The sequence below is a fragment of the Myxocyprinus asiaticus genome, chromosome 22, assembly GCF_019703515.2.
Source record: "Myxocyprinus asiaticus isolate MX2 ecotype Aquarium Trade chromosome 22, UBuf_Myxa_2, whole genome shotgun sequence".
In the NCBI taxonomy this organism is placed as follows: Eukaryota; Metazoa; Chordata; class Actinopteri; order Cypriniformes; family Catostomidae; genus Myxocyprinus; species Myxocyprinus asiaticus.
The window spans coordinates 1,405,001-1,432,500 of record NC_059365.1 but is presented as its reverse complement, the minus strand read 5'-3'; the positions used below and the strand labels follow the sequence as shown (position 1 = coordinate 1,432,500).

The following is a 27,500-nucleotide window of genomic DNA, read 5'->3' as shown; positions in this document are numbered from 1 at the left end:
CACACTCTCATAGTATTGTAGTTATTATTGAGGCTTAATGCCATTTTTATGCCATGTTGTTCATAACAGTTGTCAGTTGAGGGCGCTGTTTTGCTGCTGCTGTTGTTTTTGACAACCGTTTCTGCTTGTGTCGGTCTCATATAAAGCTCATTTGGTATCTTTGGAGTGGGTGGGGGGGGGGGGTTAGAAAAAGGGCGTGGCTAATCCAACGGTTCATCTTGACAGCTTGTGGAAATCCTAGAATGGCTAAAATCGTCAGCACCTTTAAGTGTCCTGCAAAAAATCTTAATGGTCATAAATGTAGACTTCATTGTCTTGGTGCAAAATATAATTTAATATTTTTTTTTGTATTCATTTGGGGGTTGAATATGACCAGGATATTTCTTGACAGTTTTTGTGAGGTTTGCCGATTTGTAGCATAACGCAAGTTGCATTCTCGGCATTTGCCACTAGGGATGCTATGGTTGGCATTGGCCTCCTACACAGTCAGTTTTCTCTCTTTCATCACGGAGCAACAGTTTGAGGAGAATCTTGCTGAGGGAAAGTTGAAGTCAATGTGAAAACTCATTTTACTTGATGGATTGTGGCAATTGATTGGATGGTGCAGAGTGTCTATATCACTACCAGCTCAACCAGCATGCAATTCCCATAGTGGTCTAAGCTGGTTAATGCTGGTTTGGTGCTTCTCAAGTATAGCATAGCCATGCTTTTCATCAGCAAAACCAAGCTGGTGAAGTTGGCTGACCTGCATGGTCTTTCTAATGAAGCTGGTTAAGCTAGTTAAGAAGCCTGGTGTGCAGTTTCACAGAAGCTGGTGAACATCATTGCTGGTCTTTTCAGCAGGGGGTGGAAAATAAGAAGACTTCTTGATGTCAACTGGTGTCGTTTCAGAGACGAAGCAAGTTACTATATTTTTATGAAATATTATAAAGACATTCTTTTCTATGAAATAATGTTCACTGATGAAAAATCGTGTACAATAAGAACATAAATGTGTATTAAGAAAGCAAATAGGGTCAGTTTTTGATTCAATTTTGGCTTTAAAGCAACATTTATAGTAGGGATGTTGAAAGTACCGGTACTTCAGTACCATGCCGATACCAGTGTTTCTGCGGTACCGGTAGTACTGAGCACAGACTCAATTCGGTGTGTCACACGACTGCTTTCAAGTGCTCACACGCTTATCAGTGCATGCAGTTAATCCTTTTACACTGAAATGGACAATTAATCCAATTAAAATCATGATATGTCCTAGTGTGATTATTAAAATGTAAAAGGTTGTGATTTAATTAAATAAATATACAGTCTGTATGTGCTGCACGCTTCAAAGTGAATATGTGAAGCTGCTCATACACTGAAAACACCAAATTTTATGAGCATCATGCGTTGTGCTTGTTGTAGTAGATGACAGAAGAGAGTGCACATTCACTGTAAAGTGCGCAGTGCCTGCAGACTATATATTTTTATAATTAAATCGCAGCATTTTGTGCTTTTATAATCACACTGGGCCATTTAACCAACGTCTTTCGAAGGTGTGAAACTGCCATCAACAACACAGACGCGGAAAAGTCTTCACGTCAAAATAAATGCTTGATATAAAATAAAAGCTTGATGCATGGAATTGAAGAAATTGCGACTAAAAAATATACAACTTGCGTATAGTATAATGTAATACTTAATGTAATAGTAATAATAATCACAATTATTATTACTAATACTACTACTACTATTATTATTATTATATACAGTGTATGTATATATATATATATATATATGCAATTTCTTTAATTTATTATTATATTGTTACATTTAACTTTGTTAAAAGGCTAAATGAGTGTGTTCCGCGTCATTTGCGTCATGTTTTTAGGTCGCTGTATACTTCAACGTATTTTGAAACTTTGAAAAACAGCATTTGGAATTGTGCTCCGTCCAGCTCTGTTTGAACGCAAGAACACGTTCTCATCTTGTGCTGTCTCAAGTGTCAAATAAGTCTAAGTGTGTTTGCTGTCTGTACAGCTGGAGTTTCGCTTACTGCCCCCTGCTGAAAACAGCTGGTACTTCAAGCTTCAATTGCACTGATGGCAGGAATATTCCATATTATTATTATGGTCCAGGGACATCTTTTTTAGTGGCTCAGACATTTGAGGACTAAAGTTTGTTCAATGTGTCAAATGGGACTTGTGTAGAGTATGTTTCTAGCCGTGTTGTTAATTAAAGGAGAGTGCATGTGTGACCAGATTAAACCTTCATAAAACATTCACAATTCCCGATTCGTTCTCTGTAACAGTATAAATCGGAGCACACAGATATCACAGACAAACTCCAGTGTATTACATCATTCCCAAGTACAGAAAACACATCTTTATATCACCATGATATGTGAGCTCTGTGAAGCCACACTAAAATCTGACACTTTACACAAACCTTTCCTCACCTGCTACCCAACACCGGAAAATATCCACAAAATTTCGTGAGAAAGAGAAGAAAAATTTCAAAAGATCTAATTTCCCAAGTGTGTGAATAGTTTGACTGAGTGGGTGCTGTGAAATGGAACACACAATTCAAATCTGAATTCAGCACACATGAACAACATTGATCTATGAACTTTGATTTCACTCCGACACTCTCCAAACACTTGGAGAAAATACTGTGAGAACATGTGTGTTGGTGTAAGGCATAGGCATGCTTCATTCCGCACACTGACATGACTAAAGGTCAAAGGTAAAGTTCTTCTCGAAAAGCGCTCCTCATTAATCTTTTGTCATTTTTTGTTGTCGTCTTCGCGTTGGGTTGTGTGTTTCTCATTGGCTGCATCATTAAGTATACAACCCCACCTGCTGTCCATCACTGCTGTTCTGTTCTGTCACTGGTGGGGAACTTCGGGGGCGGGCTTCTTTTTCAGAGTGTCTATAATTGATTGGACCCCACGCTTCACGCTGGACGTCACGCGGCGTGTTACGGAGTCAGAAGTGGGCGGGGACGAGGAGCTGCTCTTCCCCAAACACTTCTGATATCGCAACTGGAAGAAAAGAGAATTACAGTGGTATAATATACAGTTACTGTAAAATTATTACAAAGCGACATAATTATTCAAACAGATAAAGAAATGCTTGAAGGTTCAAAACTGCTTAAGCATTTGTGGCATGCTGTCCATTAACACAGAAAAACGAAATGTTTCCGTTGAAATGTTTTTTTTTTTTTTTTTGTTTGGGTTCTGGCGCTCCGCTGAATTCCGTTGAATTTTTTTCTCCATGTGAGGGAATTATCAGCATAGAAATCATTACAAGAAAAGTATACAGTAGCCTATATAAAATACCGTCTTTTCAATTAATGTATTCATAATTTTAAATATATTGCTCAAAATATTTAAAAATACATCTGGTCATCTAAAATCAATTAATAGCCGAAATCTCTCTCTCCTGCATGCATGCACACACTGCTTGGGCATGTTTGGACTAAACATCATCTTATGTGGGCTGAATTATTACATTTTAACCCTTTAAGCCCTGAAGGTGTTTTTAAAGATTTCCTGTTTCAGTGGCATACTCAAAATTAAAGACTTATAACTAAAAAAAACAAACAAAAAGTGTTTGGTATCATTGTAAAGAAAACGTTTTGATTTTTTAATGATATAGATTATGATACAATCTGAGATTCTCAGCCTAGGAAACTGCTGAAAAATCACAAAAACTATCGAGTCAATTTACTTTTTTTCTTATTTTTCTTATTTGACATTATATATATACATCGTTTTGAAGCTGAATGACTGCTGATCATAATAACGGCAATTTTAGACGAAGAAATAAACGTAATTGTTTAAAGGTGCACTGGAAGCACGTTGTCTTGTCACAAACCTGGTTTAGCTGAACGGTCGGATTCATTTCAGACACATGAAGTTCACTTTACTTCATTCTTGTTTTCTGCAGTGTGTTTTAGCGAAAGACGCCAGTATCTATATTGCTGCTCACTATATTTTTCTGCTACAGCCTAATGCATGCGATTGGATAGGACGTGGATCTCGTCATGACACTAATTTGCATAAATGCACACAATTGGATAGGATGCAGATCTTGTCACGAACCTAATTTGCATAAACACATGCAATTGGATAGGACGCGGACCCAAGCTGGTGTTTCTTCAACACTGCTAGAGACAGAGAGTGGCTGCGCTGCACTTGGTAAACGGTGCCCAGTCGATCATGTTTGAAAGTTGTCTGAAATTAATTTATTGACTTCGATATCATTAAGTTTGGTGCTGTTCGGTCCGTGAGTAGGAGTATGACTGGCGTAGATCATTAGATAATCCACATGAAGCACAATGTTACATATGACCACCAGGAGATGGCGCCAAATACATGACACAGTCTCAATGATGACTCAAATGACACAGAATGAAACTCATTCTGTGAAATCTCATTACTAAAATCATGTCTGCATGCTATGCAAACCTTTAGTCATTGTTGTATTATATGCAGCTGGTTTGTGTAAATATGTTTGTGTATACGAGACTCACCACACATGCTGACTGTACGGCCTCTGACACACTCCCAGCATTGGGTTCACACCAGAACACATGACACTGGAAGTGCTGGTTTCCCGTGTCCATGATGAACGCAAACGTGTGGACGTCGCGACCGACACCCATAAACGACAGGAACCGCACGCGACACTGCACTAAGACTTCCTCCTCCTCTTCCTGCTCAAACAGATATGAGAGAAATGACAATAATAAAACTGCAAGCAGGAATTAGTCAAATATAACAGGAGTAAGGAGCTATTGAAAAGACGTTGACTTTGGCCTATAATATTACAGCTCAACGTTGACACCTGACACTTCATATTTTAGTTTGTTGCTCCATGAGAAATTGCTAGATTTAGCATGTTAGTGTGCAAAAAGAAACAATAAACTAAAACACTTTCACCGTGGCTTTGAGAAATACCATCATTATTGCATCCATTAAAGTAAAACAAAATGCAAACATGTCTTTAACGGTCTCTCCTTAAAACGTCTTTAGAAGAGCTCTGATTGGACAATGCAACCATTGTTCTTCCTAGTTAGCTCTTGATACCTAATGCATTAACTTATTTTAACCTTATTGTAAAGCATTACCAATTTTGCAAACTTAGAAAAGGCATCTCTAAAGATGGCATGTAAAAACAATCCCTGATCCATTGGACGAGTGGTTCGATGGACGAGTTTTACCTTAAATGACAAATACTGTGGGAAAAAATCATGGTTGACAAATTTGTTCCATGATGAAAGGGATTCTTATATGAATTTTGAAGCCTCGAGGTCAAATGGGGCAGCAGGGCTGACGTTCTAAATATTGCAAATCTAGTTGCTAGGCAACCATCCATCCCATCCATCCCAAAATTACACAAAATGCAATTAGGCACATGCCCTTCATGCATGCACAGTTTGGTGTGTTTTCATCATTCGAAAAACAAGTTACATCTCATCAAATTGAGAAAGAATCATAATAATAATTGCTTGCATCCACCAGTCTTATATCACAATCCGCTCTGCATTTGAATTCATGGGCATGATTGAGCCTCTCTGTTCCATCAGATGTTTCGAATACATGTTTTGATAAAAAAAAGATGTGTGCAAGAATCAGAACAGATCTGGAGTCTCACCTTTTCTTTGATGACAGTGATCGTGGCGTCAGCGACATTGAGCACGACGGGTGTCCAGTCTTCTTTCCCTGCAGTGGACATCAGACTGTCTATCGCTCCGTTTATCATGTCCATTCCTGATAGACAATGTTATACAGTCAATATATACAGATGCAACAGAATATAGCAAGTGTGTGTGCTTGTTACCTATTGGTCTCAGTACTGAGGTCATTCCGAGATAAAGCACATGGAAACTGTGTTGGATGTCAGTCTTTGGTGTTGGAAACTCTACTGAGAAAACACACAGATGAGAAACAACCTGAACATAACAGACGATATCTGTGCTGTTGTCATGCATCAAAGTCACATCAGGAAGGAATTCATCACGATGATGGCGAGGGAATCACCACACTAAATTTTCAGTGTGACAAGATTTTTAAACAAAGCAATGCATTCCTATGGACGCCTTTTTATGAAGTGTAAAATCTCACAGGGCAATGAAAATGTGACCCATGTTCTGGAATGTCAACATGTCTGTTACATTTTAGCAAAGTTTTGAATTTTACATTAACCCTCCTATGGTTTCCGATCATTTTTGACCGAAATACCTTTTCCTCGTTTCCTTTATCTGAGCAGTACAAGACTTGGCGACTTTTCCTCCATTTGCCATCTGAACATACAAAACTGGGCTTGGTTTGAGAAGTCTTAAAATAAATGTAAAAAAACGTGACACCTTTGGTATTCGTGGTCAGAATTGACCAACTAATGAAAATGAATGGGAAAGACCAAAAAAACAGAGCATTTTTTAATTTTTTATCTGTCAAATAAAATCAATAATTCAGCCACAATGCGGAAAAAACAGACAGCAATTACAGGGTGAGACTCTAAAACATCCTCAATGCAAAACATACACACCCACTCACACACAAACACACACAAAAATGAACTGGTTTATGTTTGTCAAAAAAAAGCAAATCAGTCACAGTGCTAAACACACACACTCAGAAATGAAGGGGTGAGACGATAACACACTCACAATGCAGAACACACACACACACACACACACACACACACACACACACAGAGAGAGAACAAGGGCATCAATAAGTGGAACTATACAAGCATCTTTTGGTCATTGTTGGCAATACACGTCATCTGTTGTTTTCCAGCTGATGACATCAGTCTGACACACACACACACATATGTTTGCAAAATACATTTTTACTATAGAAAGTTTGAAATTGCAAAATATCTACTCTGACTCTTCTGTTTTATACTCTAATTTAATTTTCAGAATTTTGTAGTTCATTTCTGTTTCTTGAAGTTCATTTTCTCAACATTATTATGCATTTACTTTGAGTTATTACATTTTTATGTTTGAAATAAATTATTGGAAGAAAAATGCTTATTCTGTGTCTTCTCTTTGTAACACCATGGTCAGGTTTGATTGCAGCATAATGACATAAACTGCCAAAACTGACACTTCAAATCAATTTTAAAATGTTAAACTTTGACCAATAATAGTTTGATAATTTCTAAATATATATCCAAATGCATATCTTGTGATAAAATATAAAATTAGTTTACAATAAGTCATCAGACTACACAGTATGTGTCTACAGTCATCTACTGGCTGTTACTGGCATGACATGGTGTTCAACTCATGTTATTTATATTTTGTTCACCAGATGGCAGCAATCTGCCTCCAATTTATGTCACATTCTCATTTTTCTTAATGTTTCAACTTATAGAAGTGTAGGTTCTGAATCTTTTAGAAATGTGCTTATTTGTATATGCTAATTAATGGCAACATTTTTAAATGTGCATGTAAACAAGACCAAATAGCATAAAATCCCAAAAGAAATGCATAATTGTATTGTTCTTACTTCAGGGAAGAAGAAATGGTATCATCATCATCACCATAAAAAAAGGTTACATATCTGACCCTTCCAGTCAAAAATAACTGCACATACCAAAGGAGGGTTAAACCATGTGAATGACAGGAGTGTTATTTGCTTTTGTTCAAGTATGCAAAGTTTCTCAAAGACATAAAAAATATTTTTTTGTTTGCAATTTGTCTCTTGGTGTGAAACAGGCCTTCACACCAAGAGTAACTAAGTTTTAATAACTTTATTAGAAATTGCAATTTAATGCAAGGTTTAAGTTGCAAATTAAGAATGACTGTTTGATTGTTGCTGATTTGACGTGCAAATAAAATCAAGGAGACACAAAACAGTCTACTACAGACGCTGTTGCACATCTTTTAAGTGGAAAATGTATCATCACAAGTTTAGTGCTTTATATATATATAGGCAAAACAAATATACGGCTGGTGCAAAAAAATAATAAATAAATCTGTATTGTTGTCTTGTATTCCAGTAAAAATATCCAAACATCTAAATAACAAGATACATTTTCATGAGAAGCAAATTGTGTAAAATAATAAGACTTCATATAAGTTAATTTATCTTAAATTACATTTTTTTTCACCCAATTGGCAAATTATGTTTGCACATTTCAGAAACATACCTCACTAAACGTTTCACTACAAGAAAATAATTTTATTTAACTTACTTATTTTTGTCTAATTTTCCAGTAAAATATCGAAACATTTTTAACCCTCTTGTGGTGTTGGGGTGTCTGAGTGGTACAAGCACTGCTGACTTTTCCTCCATTAGCAATCTGAACACACACAAAAAATCTGGCCTTGATTCGATAAGTCTAAGTGGTTGTAAAAAAAAAAGAAAAAAGCGACACTTATAGTGTTCGGGTCAAAATTGACCCACCATAGGAAATTAATGGGAAATTCTAAAATATAGTGTATTTTTTATTTTATTTGTCAAATAAAAATCAATAAAACATCCACAATGCAGAAAACACCCCCCCCCCCCCCCAACCACACACACACACACACACTCACACACACTCACAAACACTCACACACACACTCATACTCACACACACACACACACACACACACACCCATACTCACACTCACAAACACACACACACACTCACACACTCACACACACCCATACTCACACACACACCCATACTCACACACACACACACACACACACACACACACACACACACACACACATACAGGTTTGTTTGATTATATTAGTGATCTCTCATTGACTTCAATTGATTTCATATCAGGCTAATGATATTTTCTATTCCCAAACTCAACCCCTAAACCTAACCCTCACCTTCACACAAATATGTGCATATGACTAGATTTGAAGATCAACATCATCTGACCAAGTTAAGAGTTTTTGTTTTTACAGATGAGGACATTTTGCCCTCACAGGTGTAGACAAACCTCTCTATATATACCAAACGTACCACACAGGTTGAAGTCTGAGTCTGACCCCTGTGTGACAAAGTTTATGCTAGAATTTTATGCCCAGGTAACAAAATAATAACTCTGTCTTTTCTTTGTAACACAATCAGATTTTACTGTAACACCATGGTCAGGTTTGACAGCATATTAGAGCATCATTGCAAAATCTGAAAATCTGAAAAAATGCTACAATCTGACAAATAATATTTTTTTTATATATAATGTCTAAATATATATCCAATGCATAACTTGTGATAATATCTAGAAATTAAGTTTGTTAGAACATGAGCTTATAGAGATCAGCCAAATCATGGAGCACTGGAGCCATCTACTGGACATACTTGTTATTTCATGTAATTTCTTTTTTTATTATTATTATTCCAGCAGATGTCACCAGAGACCCCAAATGCATGACAAATTGTGATGTTTTGACACTCTTTCAATTTACTGAAGTGAAGGTTTTTTACTGAAGTGAAGACACCATGAAATATGCTTGTTTTATATAAAAATGAGTGGTGTAATTTAGTAATTTAGAGCTAAATGCCATAATTGTTTTTTTTTTTCACATATCTTAAAAAAATTGACAATGACAAGAAAAAAATATATATATTTTCTCTTGTTTCCTGAGATATCGAACAAAATGTAGTAACGTTTATGCTTATGAAAAAAAATGTCAATAGGGGAAAATAAAATAAAACTTGATTTAAGGGAACATTTCCAGGTAGATTTTAAAAGTTTAATTTTTCCCCCCATTAGCAAATCGTTTTTTTCTTATTTTAAGCATAAACCCCAATACATTTTGAACACAAATAAATTTGAAAACAAATTAACATAGTACATTTATGCTTAAAACAAGAAAAACTATTTGTAAAGTAAATGTTTTTATTTAATTTTTTTTACTAAAAGACAAGTCAAAAATACCATTGGGAGGTTTACCCCTGAAAACTAGTAAGAAATGTTCAAATAATCAAGAGAAGTAGATAAAGACGACTGCAGATAGAGAGTTAAAATACAGAGTAAGACAGCAAGAGGAAGACGATAAGGGTATAAAAGAGGAGAGTGTATCAGTAATCCTCTGATTCTCTCTGCAGTACAGCAACACGTCTGAATAAACTACTGCAACACAAGCTGTTTCATTAGCTTTTAATGGGGTCATGACTGCAGAAACTCCAGCAAACAGCCCTCACACACTCCGTCAGCAGAACTTCAGCTCTCTCTTCTTTAATTGTCTCAGAAATCACTGAAATTTACAGACTTTAGGAAATATAGAGACCACAAGTGATCTGCTGAGGTCAGCACACACCCATACTCACACACACACACACACACACACACACACACACACACACCCATACTCACACACACACCCATACTCACACACACACACACACACACACACACACACTCTCTCACACACACACACACACACCCATACTCACACACACACACACACACACACACACTCTCTCACACACACACACACACTCTCTCTCACACACACACTCAAACACACACTCACACACACAAACACACACAAACACAAACACACACACACACACCCATACTCACACACACACACACACACACACACACACTCTCTCACACACACACACACACACACACACACATACTCACACACATACACACACACATATACACACATACACACACACAAACACACTCACACACACACAAACACACTCACACAAACATACTCACACACACACACTCACACACACACAAACACACACACACACACACAGAGACACACACACAGAGACACACACACACACACAGAGACACACACACACAGACACACACACACACACACACACACATACTCACACACATACACACACACATATACACACATACACACACAAACACACTCACACACACACACAAACACACTCACACACACACACACTCACACAAACATACTCACACACACACACACACACACACACACAGAGACACACACACACACACACACACACATACTCACACACATACACACACATACACACACATACACACACACAGCTTTATTTATGGATGCATACTGCAGCACAAATAAGATATTTTTGAGCTTTTCAGTCATGTGTCTAGAACTTGTTTTCCACATATAAATCAGGCTGTTTACATTTAGTCATTAAGCAGATGCTTTCATCCAAAGCGACTTACAAATAAAGAATAGAAAAAGCAATTTGTACAACAAAATTGCTTGTTGTTATAGTTGTTCCGGTACAATGAAAACCAAGTGAGTGAAAATACTGTATATAATATGAATGTTTTATATTTGTATTAAACTCTCCAGATATATTATTATTATTACCAACAATACACTGTAATTATCATTAATCGGTGGCATATCACATTATGAAAATATAATACTGCCACTGTTCCAAGAGAGTGACATTATATCTGTTTACATCGTAGTGATGTGTTGTATTTTGCCATTAAACTCTGGTGCATTTTTGAGCTGCCGTCCCCAGTCAAATTTCACAGTCAAATTTAAAAGCTCACCATTCACACATACTGTGGATTCATTGTAAAAAAAATAATAATAATAAAAAATAAATAAAAAATACTCCAATTATTAATAAATAATATTGTATGTTTTTATAATCATATGGTAAACAGAAAGTTGCTTTTTTCCTTTTTTTTTAAAAAGTAAACATGTAATTCTGGTTCTGTTCACTCTACCTCAAATTGAAAAGTATAATTTTATTCCACTAGATGGCAGAAAGCACTAGAAAAAATATGTTTTTCTCTATCACATTCCATCCCAATGCACAGATCTGAAATGTAGGTGGCGCTCTAACGCATTTTATCCCTCACAGATGTGCTCGTCCATAGACATTCAGTCTAATGTTCAGTTCAAGCACCACCCTCATTATTTCATTGAATATCTCGGCCTCTGAGTGGACTACAAGTTCAATCTAGGTGTCATTAGAAAGCTGAGATCCTCCCCTTTGTGATTATATATATATATATATAAAATATAAATTTATCATCAATAGTCGAAAACATATTTTTCTAATGATTTGTTTTGTATGCTTTTCCTGCTGGATGGCATATTTTGTTGGCATACATTGGATTATTCACACTAGCACAGACTCACAGACAAGTAAACAGTGGCTCATTTTTTAGAAAACTGCCTAAGATAAGAGCAGATATAAAGTTTTTGACTACTTGGAGCTTACAGCAGCAGTTATCAGAGCATAAATGAGATATTTGTATTTGATGACTTACAGAATAATTTTTCACTTTGTGATTCTTTGGAAAATCTTTTGAACTGTGGTATTAGGACAACACAATTAAATATACAGTCACATTCCTGAGAATTAGAGCTTTCATTTGATATATGACTTGTCCATTTAGGTGCTATGTGAAGGACTTTTATTTTCATATAAATATTTTTACCCATTACCTCTAGGGGGCGCTAATGTTCAACGCGAATGTTTTGAGGGATTATTTTGTTATTTTAAGCAATATAAATGCAGAACTGATGGTTATCTCTGAAAAGTTTAGATTCTAAGCTTTCAAATAATACCTCATATGCCTGACTTATGCATACAGAAGCTTAAACGTTTTAAGCGTAAATATTTTCGCAATATAGCGCCACCGGTGGGTCCCACTTGAATCACCACAGCACAATATACTTAAAATGCAAACTTTCACAGAGACCTGCGGAAAATACGTCACATAGTTTTATTGTGACTATAATAATAGTCAAGTCATCAAAACAATGGCATAACAATTGAAATAGATGTTAAACACATAATCTATCTTACCACTCACTGTATGTTATAATTAAGCGATACGGTAAGAGAGGGTATTTATAAGGTATTTATCATGAATAAAGCACAGCTGTTGACCAATCAGCATCCAGGAACAGAACTATCCACTTTAAAATAATAAATCCAATTTTAGTCTTCATATGTAAGCGCAGTTTATATGTGTCTACAACACTAATTTCAAGCATTTAAGCATTTAAGCATTTAAGCATTTAAGCATACGCCTTTAGATCACAATGAAGATCTGTTGTGCTGGTTTCAGTGTTGATATGTTGGTGAAGCTCTTACCTCTGAGAGGAACATCTGAACTGAATTGAGATGAAGATCCTGCGACAGAACCAGCACTTCTCCGCTCGGCCATAATCTGACAGAGAGAGAGAGAGAGAGAGAGAGAGACTGATGAGAACAAACACACTTCTCCATTCATCCCTCTATCCTCTCTGTCTCTCTCTTCGTGTAGGTGATTAATCTAACCAGTATAAATCACTGTTAATCAAAGCCTGTGGATGAACGTGCTGACTGTGCAACTTTAAATGCATGACGATGGACAGCGCATATTAAACACAAACACACACGTTTACTAAGCTATCTTAACAAGGAAATAACAGACTACTTTTTGATTTAAAAGTAATTAGATTACTGTAACTAATTATTTTGTAATCAGATTACACCCCACACTTATTATTATTATTACTATTATTATTATTATTATGAAAAATTATATAATGTTTTTATTGTTGTAGTCTAGAGGTTTTTTGTTAACATTGTACAAAAAGGCATAAATAAAACAATTATTAAATGTTGGTTCTGCATTGGTAACGTTTGTAAAAAATCAATATCGGTCGATCTCTCAAAGGGAGGTTTTGTCGGCTCACTTCTAGAGACAATTATGTCACAAAACATAGCTAAATAAACATACACAAACTGCACAAAGCTTGATGATAACATCACAACAAACCCAAACACGCTTTTTTACACTCTCAGATAAGTCTGTTGACCTACTGTCAGTTACGAACCACAACGATATTTTACCACAAGGACACGTTTATCCTGTTGTGGGAATCTTTTCTAACTGCTTAATTGAATCCACACTATGAATATACAAATCCACACTATACTGATTTCAGTCGAATCGTTTATTGATGACTAGAAAGCACAAAGAGTTTTTCCTCTAATTAATATTCATGAGCAAGATTAAGTTACTGGTTCTTGTCTTCTGTTTTTTTCTCTTTTTCTCCCAATTTGGAATGCCCAATTCCCAGTGTGCTTTTAAGTCCTCATGGTGGCGTAGTGATTCGCCTCAATCCGGGTGGCGGAGGACGAATCTCAGTTGCCTTCATGTCTGAGACTGTCAACCCACGCATCTTATCATGTGGTTTGTTGAGCGCGTTGCCACGGAGACATAGCGCGTGTGGAGTCTTCACGCCATCCACTGCGGCATCCACGCTCAACTCACCACATGCCCCACCGAGAACAAACCATATTATAGCGACCACAACCTTGTGACTCTACCCTCCCTAGCAACTGGGCCAATTTGGTTGCTTAGGAGACCTGGCTGGAGTCACTCAGCACGCTTTGGGATTCGAACTAGCGAATTAGCGAACTCCAGGGATGGTAGCCAGCGTCTTTTACCACTGAGCTACCCAGGCCCCCTCTTGTCCGTCTGGCTTCTGGTTTGTATTTAGATCAACTTCCTGCTTGTGAGACAAAACATTACAATACTACACAAAAATGGCACGAGCTTGCTCATAACGGCGAGTTTTTTAAAAATATCTTTTTCGTCAGTTTTAGCAACCAATCAGTGTGTCTAAATTTACATAATTTACAGGAGTCAGCGTACACAGGTTTCTATTAGTCCACCGAGAAACAAAGTTCCCAGACTGCTACAATTAGCACTTCTGAATACAGGTAGACCGATATATCGGTTTTACCGATTAATTGGTGCCGATAGTTGCTTTTTATATATATATATATATATATATATATATATATACATACAGTATATTGGTAACTATTGTCATACATATTAGCCAATATTTTTTACGTTTTTAAGTTCTTCTGTGGCCGGCGCATGAGGAGTCTACAGCGGCCCCTAGAGGTGAAATAAAAACAATCATTGAGCCCGCTGATAAGCAAACCATGTAAAACACCTCACCGGGTGAGGTGTTTTACATGGCACGAGAAATCGGCGTAATGGGCAAAAATCTACCTGTGTCGACCAGGATATTCATAAGCCATTTATGGCCTTTACACCGATAAAGGAACACGGGTTATTGCGTTTACATGATCGCACTCATTGTCGGCTTATTTTGCATAATCGGTGTAAGATCGTGCATGTAAACGCGCTCACTGACACCTCGTGGGGATTTGCTGTATCTAAATCTGTCCAGCTTTAATCTTTGTTTTTCTGGTTTTTAGTGGGTTTTTGGTTGCACAATAATTCATTTTGACTCTTGTCTGTGCCTGTCATAGTAAGGAAAGACTATAACATTTTTATAAATACATTTTAAAAACTATCGCAGATTTATCGGTTATCAGCCTTTTCCAAAACCTTAGTTATCAGTATTGGAAAATCCACTGTATTTGACAAAGTTGTATGTACTGTATATAATATAGTAATAAATAGATTTGTTACTGTATATTCCACTTTGTTTTCAGATTTGTATGTAAATGAAACACTCAGAGATTATTACTTTTGGAAGGGCTGAAATTCTATTGTGGCATCATCGGTTTTAAATTTACCTGCCCCTAAACATCACATAAAACAAAAAACAGAACAAAATAATCTGTGATTGGCCGCTTTACATGTCAGTCAGATGGTCTCTTCCTGTCCAAGTAGGCAGTTCTTGACCAGAATAAGCAGCTTTATGGACCAGACTTTAATCTGATTGTTAAAAGTCTGACTACACGAAACTAGTGAGAGACTGAGACAAAAAGAATTGTGTTGAGGTTGATCATGTTTCTTTGGACATTTGTATGATTGTTTGGTCTCACCGTGGAGCAGATGAGCTTCAGGCTACTGGCAATGGATTCTGCTGGACTGTCACATTGAAAGACGTGACATTTTAACACAAGCGTGTTCTTGTCACAGGCCACATAAGCAAAATCCCTAGAACACAAAAAAAAAGAGAGATTTAAGGTGTGTTCACACAGACAGCGATTCAATCACTACTTTTATTATGTTTTTTGTTTTCCTGTCACTATAAACTGCTGTGCAGCCTGAACATTCTCCATAATAGAGGTAGACCGATATATTGGTTTTACAGATTAAACATGCCGATAGTTGCTTTTTGGAACTATCGGTTATCGGCAAAAATCTATGCCGATAGTTAATTTTTTTCCTAATATATATATATATATATATTAAAATTTAACAGTTGGTTATTGGCAAAAATCTATGCCAATACTTTTTTCAAAATTTTTTATAGTTTTTTTTTTACTATCGGTTATCGGTAAAAATCTATGTTGATAGTTCTTTTTTCCTAATTTTTTATAGGTTTTTTATTTTTTTGTATTTTTTTTTTTTTACTATCGGTTATCGGCAAAAGTCTATGCCGATAGTTGATTTTTTCCTCATTTTTTATAGGTTTTTTTTTTTTTTTTTTACTATTGGTTATCGGCAAAAATCTATGTCGATAGTTTCTTTTTTCCTCATTTTTTATAGTTTTTTTTTTTTAACTATCGGTTATCGACAAAAGTCTATGCTGATAGTTGATTTTTTCCTCATTTTTTATAGGTTTTGTTTTATTGGTTTTTTTTACTATCGGTTATCGGCAAAAATCTATGTTGATAGTTCTTTTTTCCTAATTTTTTATAGGTTTTTTATTTTTATTTTATTTTTTTTTACTATCGGTTATCGGCAAAAGTCTATGCCGATAGTTGATTTTTTCCTCATTTTTTATAGGTTTTTTTTTTTTTTTTTACTATTGGTTATCGGCAAAAATCTATGTCGATAGTTTCTTTTTTCCTCATTTTTTATATATTTTTTTTTTTAACTATCGGTTATCGACAAAAGTCTATGCTGATAGTTGATTTTTTCCTCATTTTTTATAGGTTTTGTTTTATTGGTTTTTTTTACTATCGGTTATCGGCAAAAATCTATGTTGATAGTTCTTTTTTCCTAATTTTTTATAGGTTTTTTATTTTTATTTTATTTTTTTTTACTATCGGTTATCGGCAAAAGTCTATGCCGATAGTTGATTTTTTCCTCATTTTATATATATATATTTTGTTTTTAATTTTTTATTTATTTTTTTTTTTACTATCGGTTATCGGCAAAAATCTATGTCGATAGTTTCTTTTTTCCTCATTTTTTATAGTTTTTCTTTTTTTTAACTATCGGTTATCGACAAAAGTCTATGCTGATAGTTGATTTTTTCCTCATTTTTTATAGTTGTTTTTTTTTTTTTTTTTTTTTTTACTATCGGTTATCGGCAAAAATCTATGTCGATAGATTTGTTTTTTCCTACTATATATATATATATATATATATATATATGTATGTATGTATATATATATATATATATATATATATATATATATATATATTTATTAAAATGTAACAGTTGGTTATTGGCAAAAATCTATGCCAATACTTTTTTCCATATTTTTTTATATTCCTTTTTTTTATTGTATTTTTTACTATTTGTTATCTGCAAAAGTCTATGCCGATAGTTTCTATTTTCCTCATTTTTTTATTCCTCATCCATAAACTTCAGCTGGTGAATTATGGAGACAATATGGTGCCTTATATATTTGCAAAAAAATAAAGTATTTCAAAAGACAAAGCTGTGTCTGTTAATGAAACCCAAGAACTGGGTTAATCTGCAACAGACTTTTGGCATCAATTCTTTGCAACACTTCTTTTTCTTTGAGTTTCACTTTGCGGAAAGTATTTTTTCTTTGCGATGCTCCTTTTAATGTTCACGGCACCTCTTTCCCTTTGCGCTTCATTTCTCTTTGCACTTCACTTTGTGGCACTGTTTTGACCTGGGGCGAAGTTTCGAGTCTGATGACATCACGTGGGGCGTGGCTTATTCACGAGGTCAAGGAGCATGTGCAGTTTACATGCACCATGATGCCTGATAACTTCAAAACAAGCGGACGCGATCAGCAGAAAAATGTCACAGTGATTTAAGGTGTGTCTCATTTTCACTCATTTCTAACCAAGAATAATATAACTTAATGTTAAAAGCTGAAAAAAGCTCATTTTTAGGGTGAAAGTCCTGGTTACAGTGCTTTCGTGCTTCATGTAGTTTTTTTAGCTAAAATCACTGGCCTGTGTCGTTTGATGTTACAGTCTGCTATTTTCACCTTAACTAGGTTTTAAAAAACATTTTGGGAAGTATGTGTTTGTGTCTTGTTTTTAAATGTTGTTAATAAAACAAGTAGGTTACCCCATGTGACTCTACCCTGCCTAGCAACCAGGCCAATTTGGTTGCTTAGGAGACCTGGCTGGAGTCACTCAGCACACCCTGGATTCAAACTCGCGACTCCAGGTGTGGTAGTCAGCATCAGTACTCGCTGAGATACCCCCCATACAGAAAACATCTTTAAATGTGTAACATAAGATCAGTAATTCTTCTCTGCGGTGGTTATGTCAGACTTTTTAGTAATATTTCCATGTCTTCAAATAAAAGTTTAATAAAACTTGACAAAATTAGCAACACTGTCTTCTTTTGGCTAAATTAAAGGACTAGTGCACTCAAAAGTGTCAGTTTTGTGTGTGGTCGTGTCCTCTAGTCAGCGCAAGAGCATTCCAGTCATTTATACATAAAGTCCACTCCTTTATTGAAAGGAAAAAAACAAGACATAAAGATTATGTTATGTTGTGTTATGTGGCACTTAAAGTAACAGCTTCTTACACTGAATCAAACGACACCATGAAACAGTGTCAGGTGTTTTGATCAGACAGGTAACATTAAGAACATATTTCAGATCAGCTGTAAAATCATAAATTGAAGTTTGGTAAAGATCAGATCATGTGAACCCGGTGTGTGTTAGTGAAATCGCTCCTTCAACACTTCACACACAAATACTTAAAACAATGACACAGTTTGCAGTGCTGTTTCAGTATATCACTATGTGAGGAGTGACATTTATTCGAGATGGATTACAGCGCCTGTCAGACAGAACAGCAAGAGTTTGCATTAATGAGACAATCACAGAACACAACAGGAAGTTACCGAACAGACCTGCGTGTTTGTCTGCCTGTAAGATGAATTATTCAGATGGATTTGGTGAAAGTGAATTAAATTCTTCATTAGTTTGTTTTGCGAACAGATTATACATATATGTATATATATAGGGGAGACTGGGGCTAGTTGTCACACTTTTTACTCCAATGAATATTTCTTAGGGTAGGTTTATTTTTGAAAGTCAATTTCAAAACTTTGAAGTCTTGACTACAAAAAAGCTTCTGAACATTTCCACCATTATTGCCCAGGAAAAAAGATACTGTTCGTTGAACCTTGTGACCTTGTGTGACCACTTGCCCTAATATCAGGGCAAATTTTCACACTGTATGGGTTAAGTTGGCAGGCACATATTCTCCCGTCACCCCAACACCACAACCACAACCACAAAAACAAAATCTAAATCTCTGTTTAAATCTACACCTGCATTAAACAGACTATTAGAGGCTTTCCAGACAAATTTAAAACTGTGAACAATTTTCAGACACAAAATGATTCATTAAAAAACAACAATGGGAAAAGTAACACACAAATTACACATGCAAACACAACAATAACTAAAGGTTTGTATAGCATGCAGACATGATTTTAGTAATGAGATTTCACAGAATGAGTTTCATTCTGTGTCATTTGAGTCATCATTGAGTCTGTGTCATGTATTTGGCGCCATCTCCTGGTGGTCATATGTAACATTGTGCTTCATGTGGATTATCTAATGATCTATACATCTGATTATCTTGTGTGTGGACTCGTTTGAAAGATAATCACCTCCTCTAAATAATAGTATGTGATATTTTATGTTCCGTTTATGTTTTGTGAAGTTGAACTGAAAACGAGGCAAATAAGCAACACCAACATAATTGTCAGAGACATATACTTAGCTATTACTCGCTATATTTTTGTCTGTGAGTAAAACACATGGATATTTGATGAGTTTTATGTTTTTACTTGTTGGGCCTCATGTATTCAGATAGAAGACAAAGGCAGGCCTAACACAGTCGTAAAACCTAACTCAGGCCGACACATTCCAAGTCGTAAATTATACTGATAAAAATCGCGCCAAAATCAAACAAAGGGAGTCCAAAACAGACTACAAATCCCATGAAGCCTTGCTCACTAAAGGATCGAACTCTCAACTCCTATTGGATGAGGCACACAACAGAATGCACCTCAAACCATGACATCATCAGGAGTTGAAATACCTCTGAAATGCTTTCGGGATTTGCTTCCAGCAATTTTGTTTGCAGCGTGTGGATGCAGCTCTTCGCTGCTCTCAGGTGCAACCTCGTGGCACAAGGAAGTAACGTCCGACTTGAAACTGTAGCCATACAATCTCCATCTCGCTGGACGAGTTGAGATTACTCTGTGTTCCACCGAACACTCTAACGGATCCGAAGGAGGCCGCCGAGCAATTCACATCTTCATCCGTTTGCCTACAGAAGTGAAGAGATTAAAGATTTCTCTTCCATCTTCATTCAAGTCGACATTTCTGAGTTCTCCGCCAGCCCGCCGAGAATCAACAGCCGTACCGCCCGCCGACAGAGCGAGGAAACGGCCTCCCGTCATCACACGAGCCTCAAGGAACCGGGTCGGAGTTAAAGGATGGAGGAAAACACATTCTACCTGTGTCCTCATGCGATTCAAGTAAGAGGTTTACGTCTGGGCAGAGATAGAATATTATAGTGTGTTATTCTTGTGTTTCAAGGTTTTTTGCTTGTACAGTTTACGGACCGCCATATCCGCTCATTAATACTCAGGGTATTAATTATCATGAATTTGTTTTGCTGTATTGTGGTCCAACCAAACTGGACTGTTGTGCAATTTCGCCATCGCGGGTGAGACAGCAACTGAGTTCATCCATTAAATAGTCAAAGTACGCGGGACTGTTTACGAGCCATCCACCGCGTCTCTGAGCGATGAACTAACAGCTGCTTTCTCTCCCACTATCGCGAAATCGGCTTTAGGGCTGTCACTTCTCTCTCTCTCGTACTAACCACACACACACACACACGCAGGCACGCGACCCCTCACAAACATTCTGGCACACATTTTGGCTCGTAGATAGCTTAAATGCTAAAGCCTAGCTTTGTCCCTAAGCTATCGTACAAGCGGATACACGCGGCAACTGTAGACACCATTGACTGGTTTCTCTCCGCCCCCATTCGCGGTCATATTCCCTGGCCGGAAGTCTCACGTCACATACTCTCCACGAGAGTCACGTCCGCCATTTTGTGCACGTCCCTCCTTACACACACACACACACACACTGTCACACACACACTGTCACACACACACACCTTATGTGTTATATGATTATTTAGATTTCCATATATAATCATATCACTGTTTAGTTTGTAGTTGTAAGTTGGAAGTTTATTGACTGCATTGTATTAATTATTAATTGATTTTACTGCATAAATAAACTTTGTTTATATTTCAAAGAGAAGTGTTTTGGTTTGTTTTGCATACACCTGTGTCATGCTGACGGGATGTCAGTGCTCGGATTCAAACCTTCATTCATTGTTTTTTCCTGAAAATCGATATTCTTCGGATGTCGATTTTCCTAAGAAAACAATCTAATATTGAGACTGTTTTACTATCTGGTTATTAGTCCCTGATTTCAGGGTGGTGCCCCGGTGATATTAATCCTTATTAATATTCTATTGATTTTTTTTTTATAATTATCTTTGATGATTGTTGAATTTGAATGATCAATAAGCTAGTGTTAATTTTAATTAATGTTTCATCGATGTTAACAATTAACGATCATCTTTGATAATTGTTGATTTAAAGGATTAAAAAAGCTAACATTGCTTCTCATCAATGTTCTATTGATTTTAATAATTAATAATTATCTTTGATAATTATTAATTATTTCTAATAACCAAACCCGCTCCTAAACGTAGCGCACTACATTTACTGGAGCCCCATATGAGGTTTTAATGAGTTAGATTCAATTAATTAATTTAAATATTAATTAATAACTAAAGAAATAATTATTAATTATTTCTGATAGTAACACTGATCTAAACAACCAGTAAAGCCCTACATACTGATTGCAATAATATGTACAGTGCAACTTTTAATAAATTATCAATACAGAACACTTCTGATTTGTCTGCAAATTTCAAAGCACTTGTTCAGTTTTGGTCATAATGTCTACATGCATTATAAAGTAGAGCTTCTAATCTTTCAAACGATACCTATTTTGTGTTGGTCAAGACTGTAGTTATTAATATTGACAATTATTTTTCTCACACCGGCAGGCCAAACTTAAAGGGTTAAATATTATTATTATTACTATAAATAATTTAAGAGGGTTTTGAACTAGGTGTTTGAAACCAACATATTGTAAAAAGCCACTGCAAAAAATAAAAACAAAACCAACAACACACACACGCACACACACACACACACACACACACATTTGCGCAACTGAACTTTTGACTCCTTATCGTTGGGATTAAGCCTTTGTCAGGACTGGTCGACCCATTTGTCACCGTACTTTAGGGTTAGACTTAAGCCTAATGTGGCAAAATCTGACTTCTTGAAATTTCAGCAGTAACTTTTTCAAATGAAATGGTAATACACACAAACAAATAAAACTCCAGAAATGTTCTGGCACGGATGGCACGATTTCCTCAGACACACGCACAAACACACACACACACACACAAAATACTTTACTCTCAGTGTAGCTGTAAACCTGATAACTGTCTCTGTATCTCCTCATCATACATTCTGTGTTTAAAAACTGAATTCCACTACAAACTTTCAGAACTGACACATCAGAATAAAAACTCTCTCTCCCCACATGAAGAGACTTTATTTGACATGTTAAATCACAAATGTGTGTGTGAGCCAGAAGTCTCAGAGCCCTAACAGTGAACCCATTCTGTCTGTCTGAACCGTGTGAGTATTCATAGCTTACACACATGCACACAAAATGAAAGACTCATGACACACGGTAGTAAGAGCGGAGCAGCTGAACTTCTGCACTTCAGGTGATGCTGTGAAGAGGATGTCAAACAGATACTAATTATGTATGTGAACTGTTGATACAGAGAATACATTAAACTAGGAATGTTCTGGGTTCAAAAAGTGAAGTTGCAATAGACAAATAAAACAATTTTTAAAGGAAGTTGCAATATTGGATATAACTTTGCACAGATAAGGTTAGTAAGTGATTTTATCACTCTAAAATCATGTTAGCATGTATGTGTCTTGTGGCTATACTTTTAAAATTGTTTATTTTGTTAATGTTTATGGACTGAAGCTATTCACTTCCATTGTGTCTTACTGTAAACACCATTTTTTTGCTTTTGTTTTTAAATAAATGAGGGATGAGTTGAAATATAATTTTTGTGGTAATCAACATATGCGACAAATGCTGTTAAACGTAACATGTACTGAACCCTACACATTCACTTTGCTATTAAATGAGGACATATACATTTCTATTGTTTTAATGGAATTAATTACAATGATTATAGACTAAAATAAACTTAAACTCTGGTGCATTTTTGGGCTGCCGCCCTCAATTTTTCAATTTGAAAGCTCACCATTCACACATACTGTGCACTAACTGCAAAAAATTGGTCTAATTTTTCAGAGAATCCCCAAATAAAAACAAAAAAGACTCCAGTTATTCATAATAATTTTGTTGTTGTCCTAACTTTGTAAACATGTAATTCTGGTTCTGTTCACTCTGCCTCTATCTGAAAAGTATAATTTTATTCCACTAGATGGCAGCAAGCACTAGAATTTTTTTTTTCTCTATAACATTCCATCACAACTGGAGCACTTTATGTTATGCCGCCCTCAGGTATAAGCACTTTATGTTATGCCGCCCTCAGGTATAAGCACTTTATGTTATGCCGCCCTCAGGTATAAGCACTTTATGTTATGCCGCCCTCAGGTATAAGCACTTTATGTTATGCCGCCCTCAGGTATAAGCACTTTATGTTATGCCGCCCTCAGGTATAAGCACTTTATGTTATGCCGCCCTCAGGTATAAGCACTTTATGTTATGCCGCCCTCAGGTATAAGCACTTTATGTTATGCCGCCCTCAGGTATAAGCACTTTATGTTATGCCGCCCTCAGGTATAAGCACTTTATGTTATGCCGCCCTCAGGTATAAGCACTTTATGTTATGCCGCCCTCAGGTATAAGCACTTTATGTTATGCCGCCCTCAGGTATAAGCACTTTATGTTATGCCGCCCTCAGGTATAAGCACTTTATGTTATGCCGCCCTCAGGTATAAGCACTTTATGTTATGCCGCCCTCAGGTATATGTAGTTTATGTTATGCCACCCTCAGGTATAAGCACTTTATGTTATGCCGCCCTCAGGTATAAGCAGTTTATGTTATGCCACCCTCAGGTATAAGCACTTTATGTTATGCCACCCTCAGGTATAAGCGCTTTATGTTATGCCGCCCTCAGGTATAAGCACTTTATGTTATGCCGCCCTCAGGTATAAGCAGTTTGTTATGCCACCCTCAGGTATAAGCACTTTATGTTATGCCGCCCTCAGGTATAAGCACTTTATGTTATGCCGCCCTCAGGTATAAGCACTTTATGTTATGCCGCCCTCAGGTATAAGCACTTTATGTTATGCCGCCCTCAGGTATAAGCACTTTATGTTATGCCACCCTCAGGTATAAGCACTTTACGTTATGCCGCCCTCAGGTATAAGCACTTTACGTTATGCCGCCCTCAGGTATAAGCACTTTACGTTATGCCACCCTCAGGTATAAGCACTTTATGTTATGCCGCCCTCAGGTATAAGCACTTTATGTTATGCCACCCTCAGGTATAAGCAGTTTATGTTATGTCACCCTCAGGTATAAGCACTTTATGTTATGCCACCCTCAGGTATAAGCAGTTTATGTTATGTCACCCTCAGGTATAAGCAGTTTATGTTATGCCACCCTCAGGTATAAGCAGTTAATGTTATGCTTTCTCTGATTCAAAGCATTGTTTACCACCCTTTCATTCAACATGGTACTTTCATTCAAACTGATTCATGCCCGCTACAAATGGCCATGGTATGCATGCTTACCAAAATGAGTAAGCCAATCAGAAGCTCCTTCCTTCAGTCATGCTATCGGATAGGCTAGATTTCAGTTTTGTGTGAACACATTCAAGTTCACATAGCTAATACACTATTAAGCGCTAAAATGGATATCTGCAGCGTAAGCATCGACGACCTATGCGGATTTGGCAAAGTTAATTTCAACTTCAACCAAATTGACTGGGTTGCTAGGGAGGGTAGATTCGCATGGGGTAACCTCCTTGTGGTCGCGATTAGGGGTTCTCGCTCTCAATGGGGCACGTGGTAAGTTGTGCGTGGATCGCAGAGAGTAGCATTGAATTTGTGTGATATGAGCAATATTACTGTCCTAAATTGAAAACAAGTTGGTCATGAAGTTCACCACTGTGACATAACTGTTTCCACTGACTGGTGGGTTGTAAGGCAACAATTTACTTCAATGAGATTTCTGCGACATTACACTGACCAGTATAATGTGTTGTGGGCACAGCGTTTAATAATGTGTATTAAAAATCTTTGATGCTTGCCCAGTCTCAAATCCCACAGTATGTGTCTGCATCACAATATACAGATCTGAAATGTAGGTGGCGCTCTAACGCATTTTATCCCTCACAGATGTGCTCGTCCATAGACATTCAGTCTAATTTTCAGTTCAAGCAACACCCTTGTTATTTCATTGAATATCTCGGCCTCTGAGCGGACTAGAAGCTCATTCTAAGTGTCATTAGAAAGCTAAGATTACCCCCCCCCCCCCTTTGCGATAATCATCAATATTCGAAAATATATTTTTCTGATGATTTGTTTTGCATGCTTTTCATTCAGGATGGAATATTTTCTTCTGGACATCTAAGATATAACATTAGATTATTCACACTAGCAAACTCACAGACAAGTAAAATTGACATTTTTTTAGAAAAAGCAAAGTTTTTTGCTACTTGGAGCTTACAGCAGCAGTTATCGGAGCATAAATGAGACGTATGTATTTGATGAATTACAGAAATCACATTTCACTTTGTGATTATTTTGAAAATCTTTTGAATTGTGGTATTAGGGCAACAAAATTAACTTAATTAACAAAATTACATTCCTGATTGTGCTTTCATTTGATATATGACTTGTCCATTTATGTGCTATGTGAAGGACTTTAATTTTCAGATAAATATTTCTACCCCATTCCCTCTAGGGGGCGCTAATTTTAAACACAAATGTTTTGAGGCCTTATTTTGTTATTTTAAGTAACATAAATGCAGAACTGATGGTTATCTCTGAAAAGGTCAGATTCTAAGCTTTCAAATGATACCTCATATGCCTGACTTGTATATGGAGACTTTAACGTTTTAAGCGTAAATGTTTTTCGCAATATAGCGCCCCCCTTTGGCCGGCGGATCCATAGAGATTAAGGAGTTTTTAAACCGTAAGAATATTTGATAAATATTAAACATTATAAATTCATAATAAATAGCAAGCACATATAATATTAAAATATTAACAATTATTAAAATAATTATAATAAGGCAGTTGATTTAGCACGTTAATTACATTAAAAAAATAGCATGTCAAAAAATTTGTTTTCATTCGGAATTAATTTTGCCACCAGACTGTGCATGAATTTTACTACCAACTGAGCAATAGAGCTGTTCAGCTTGTAGTCCAAAAACCCAGAAGAGAATTCACCATATGTTCCCTCGGGATTTTCCTATGGGGCTTTTGAACTTATGAATAAAATAAGGTCTGCGTTAAACATTACTTGACGATACGTGGACATTTTGTTCTACAACATAAATTACATACTTTCAAATCTCAAACATGAATTCTGAAGACGTATTAAATTACATACTTTTTTATAAAAACACGGCAGCTTAAAAATTCATGTTGGAGATTTGAAAGTGTGTAATTTATGTTGTACAACAAAATGTCCACGTATCGTCAAGTAATGTTTAACACAGACCTTATTTTACACATAAGTTCAAAAACCCCATGATAAAAACCCATAGGAAAATCCCGAGGGAACCCATGGCGAATTAGACTTTCGGGTTCACCTACAAACTGACGTCATGGCTGAACAGCTCTATTCAAGTTCGATGTACCACCTTCTTGTTTTTGCAAGTCACAGTCAGCAGGGGGCAGTAAGCGCAACAGAACAAACATTTTTACCCTTTCAAACTGCATTCAACTTAACACAGCGTACTAAAAATGCAGCATTTATGGCTAGAGACGTTGAAAACCAGTGAAACTTGAAGCAACACCTGCGAGATGCTCCAAAATAGTATGTCTGACGCATGTGTACATAGACCGACAAAAATAACACACACGGATGCAAGAACGATTTCTGTGAAAACGGCCCAAGTTTACCTCAATTAAATTGCGAAACGGATCTCTGTGGACTGTAGGTCAGTAAAAGGCTTCTGGTCAGTGATATGGAAATAAAACAAATAATATTAACTTCTTATGCCACTTTTTTTTATTTTTTATAACTAATCAATGCTTTAC

The 27,500-nt window shown here is 36.4% G+C and overlaps 1 protein-coding gene across 3 annotated transcripts in view; it reads right to left on the bottom strand.

Moving 5' to 3' along the window:
- Window positions 1–27,500, bottom strand: part of LOC127412747 (amyloid beta precursor protein binding family B member 2-like) — a 51,148-nt gene that overhangs the window by 1,348 nt on the left and 22,300 nt on the right. For 2 of the 3 annotated variants that reach the window (XM_051649358.1, XM_051649360.1), the window contains 6 exons: window positions 15,756–15,870; window positions 13,050–13,125; window positions 5,823–5,906; window positions 5,637–5,752; window positions 4,513–4,695; window positions 1–3,019 (listed from right to left, as the gene is read on the bottom strand). The exon at window positions 1–3,019 is cut by the window's left edge and continues 1,348 nt beyond it. In XM_051649358.1, coding sequence (XP_051505318.1) covers window positions 2,864–3,019; window positions 4,513–4,695; window positions 5,637–5,752; window positions 5,823–5,906; window positions 13,050–13,125; window positions 15,756–15,870 — 730 coding nt within the window. In that variant the 3' untranslated portion in view covers window positions 1–2,863. The remainder of the gene's footprint in view (window positions 3,020–4,512; window positions 4,696–5,636; window positions 5,753–5,822; window positions 5,907–13,049; window positions 13,126–15,755; window positions 15,871–27,500) is intronic. The other variant, XM_051649359.1, reaches the window with a different exon arrangement.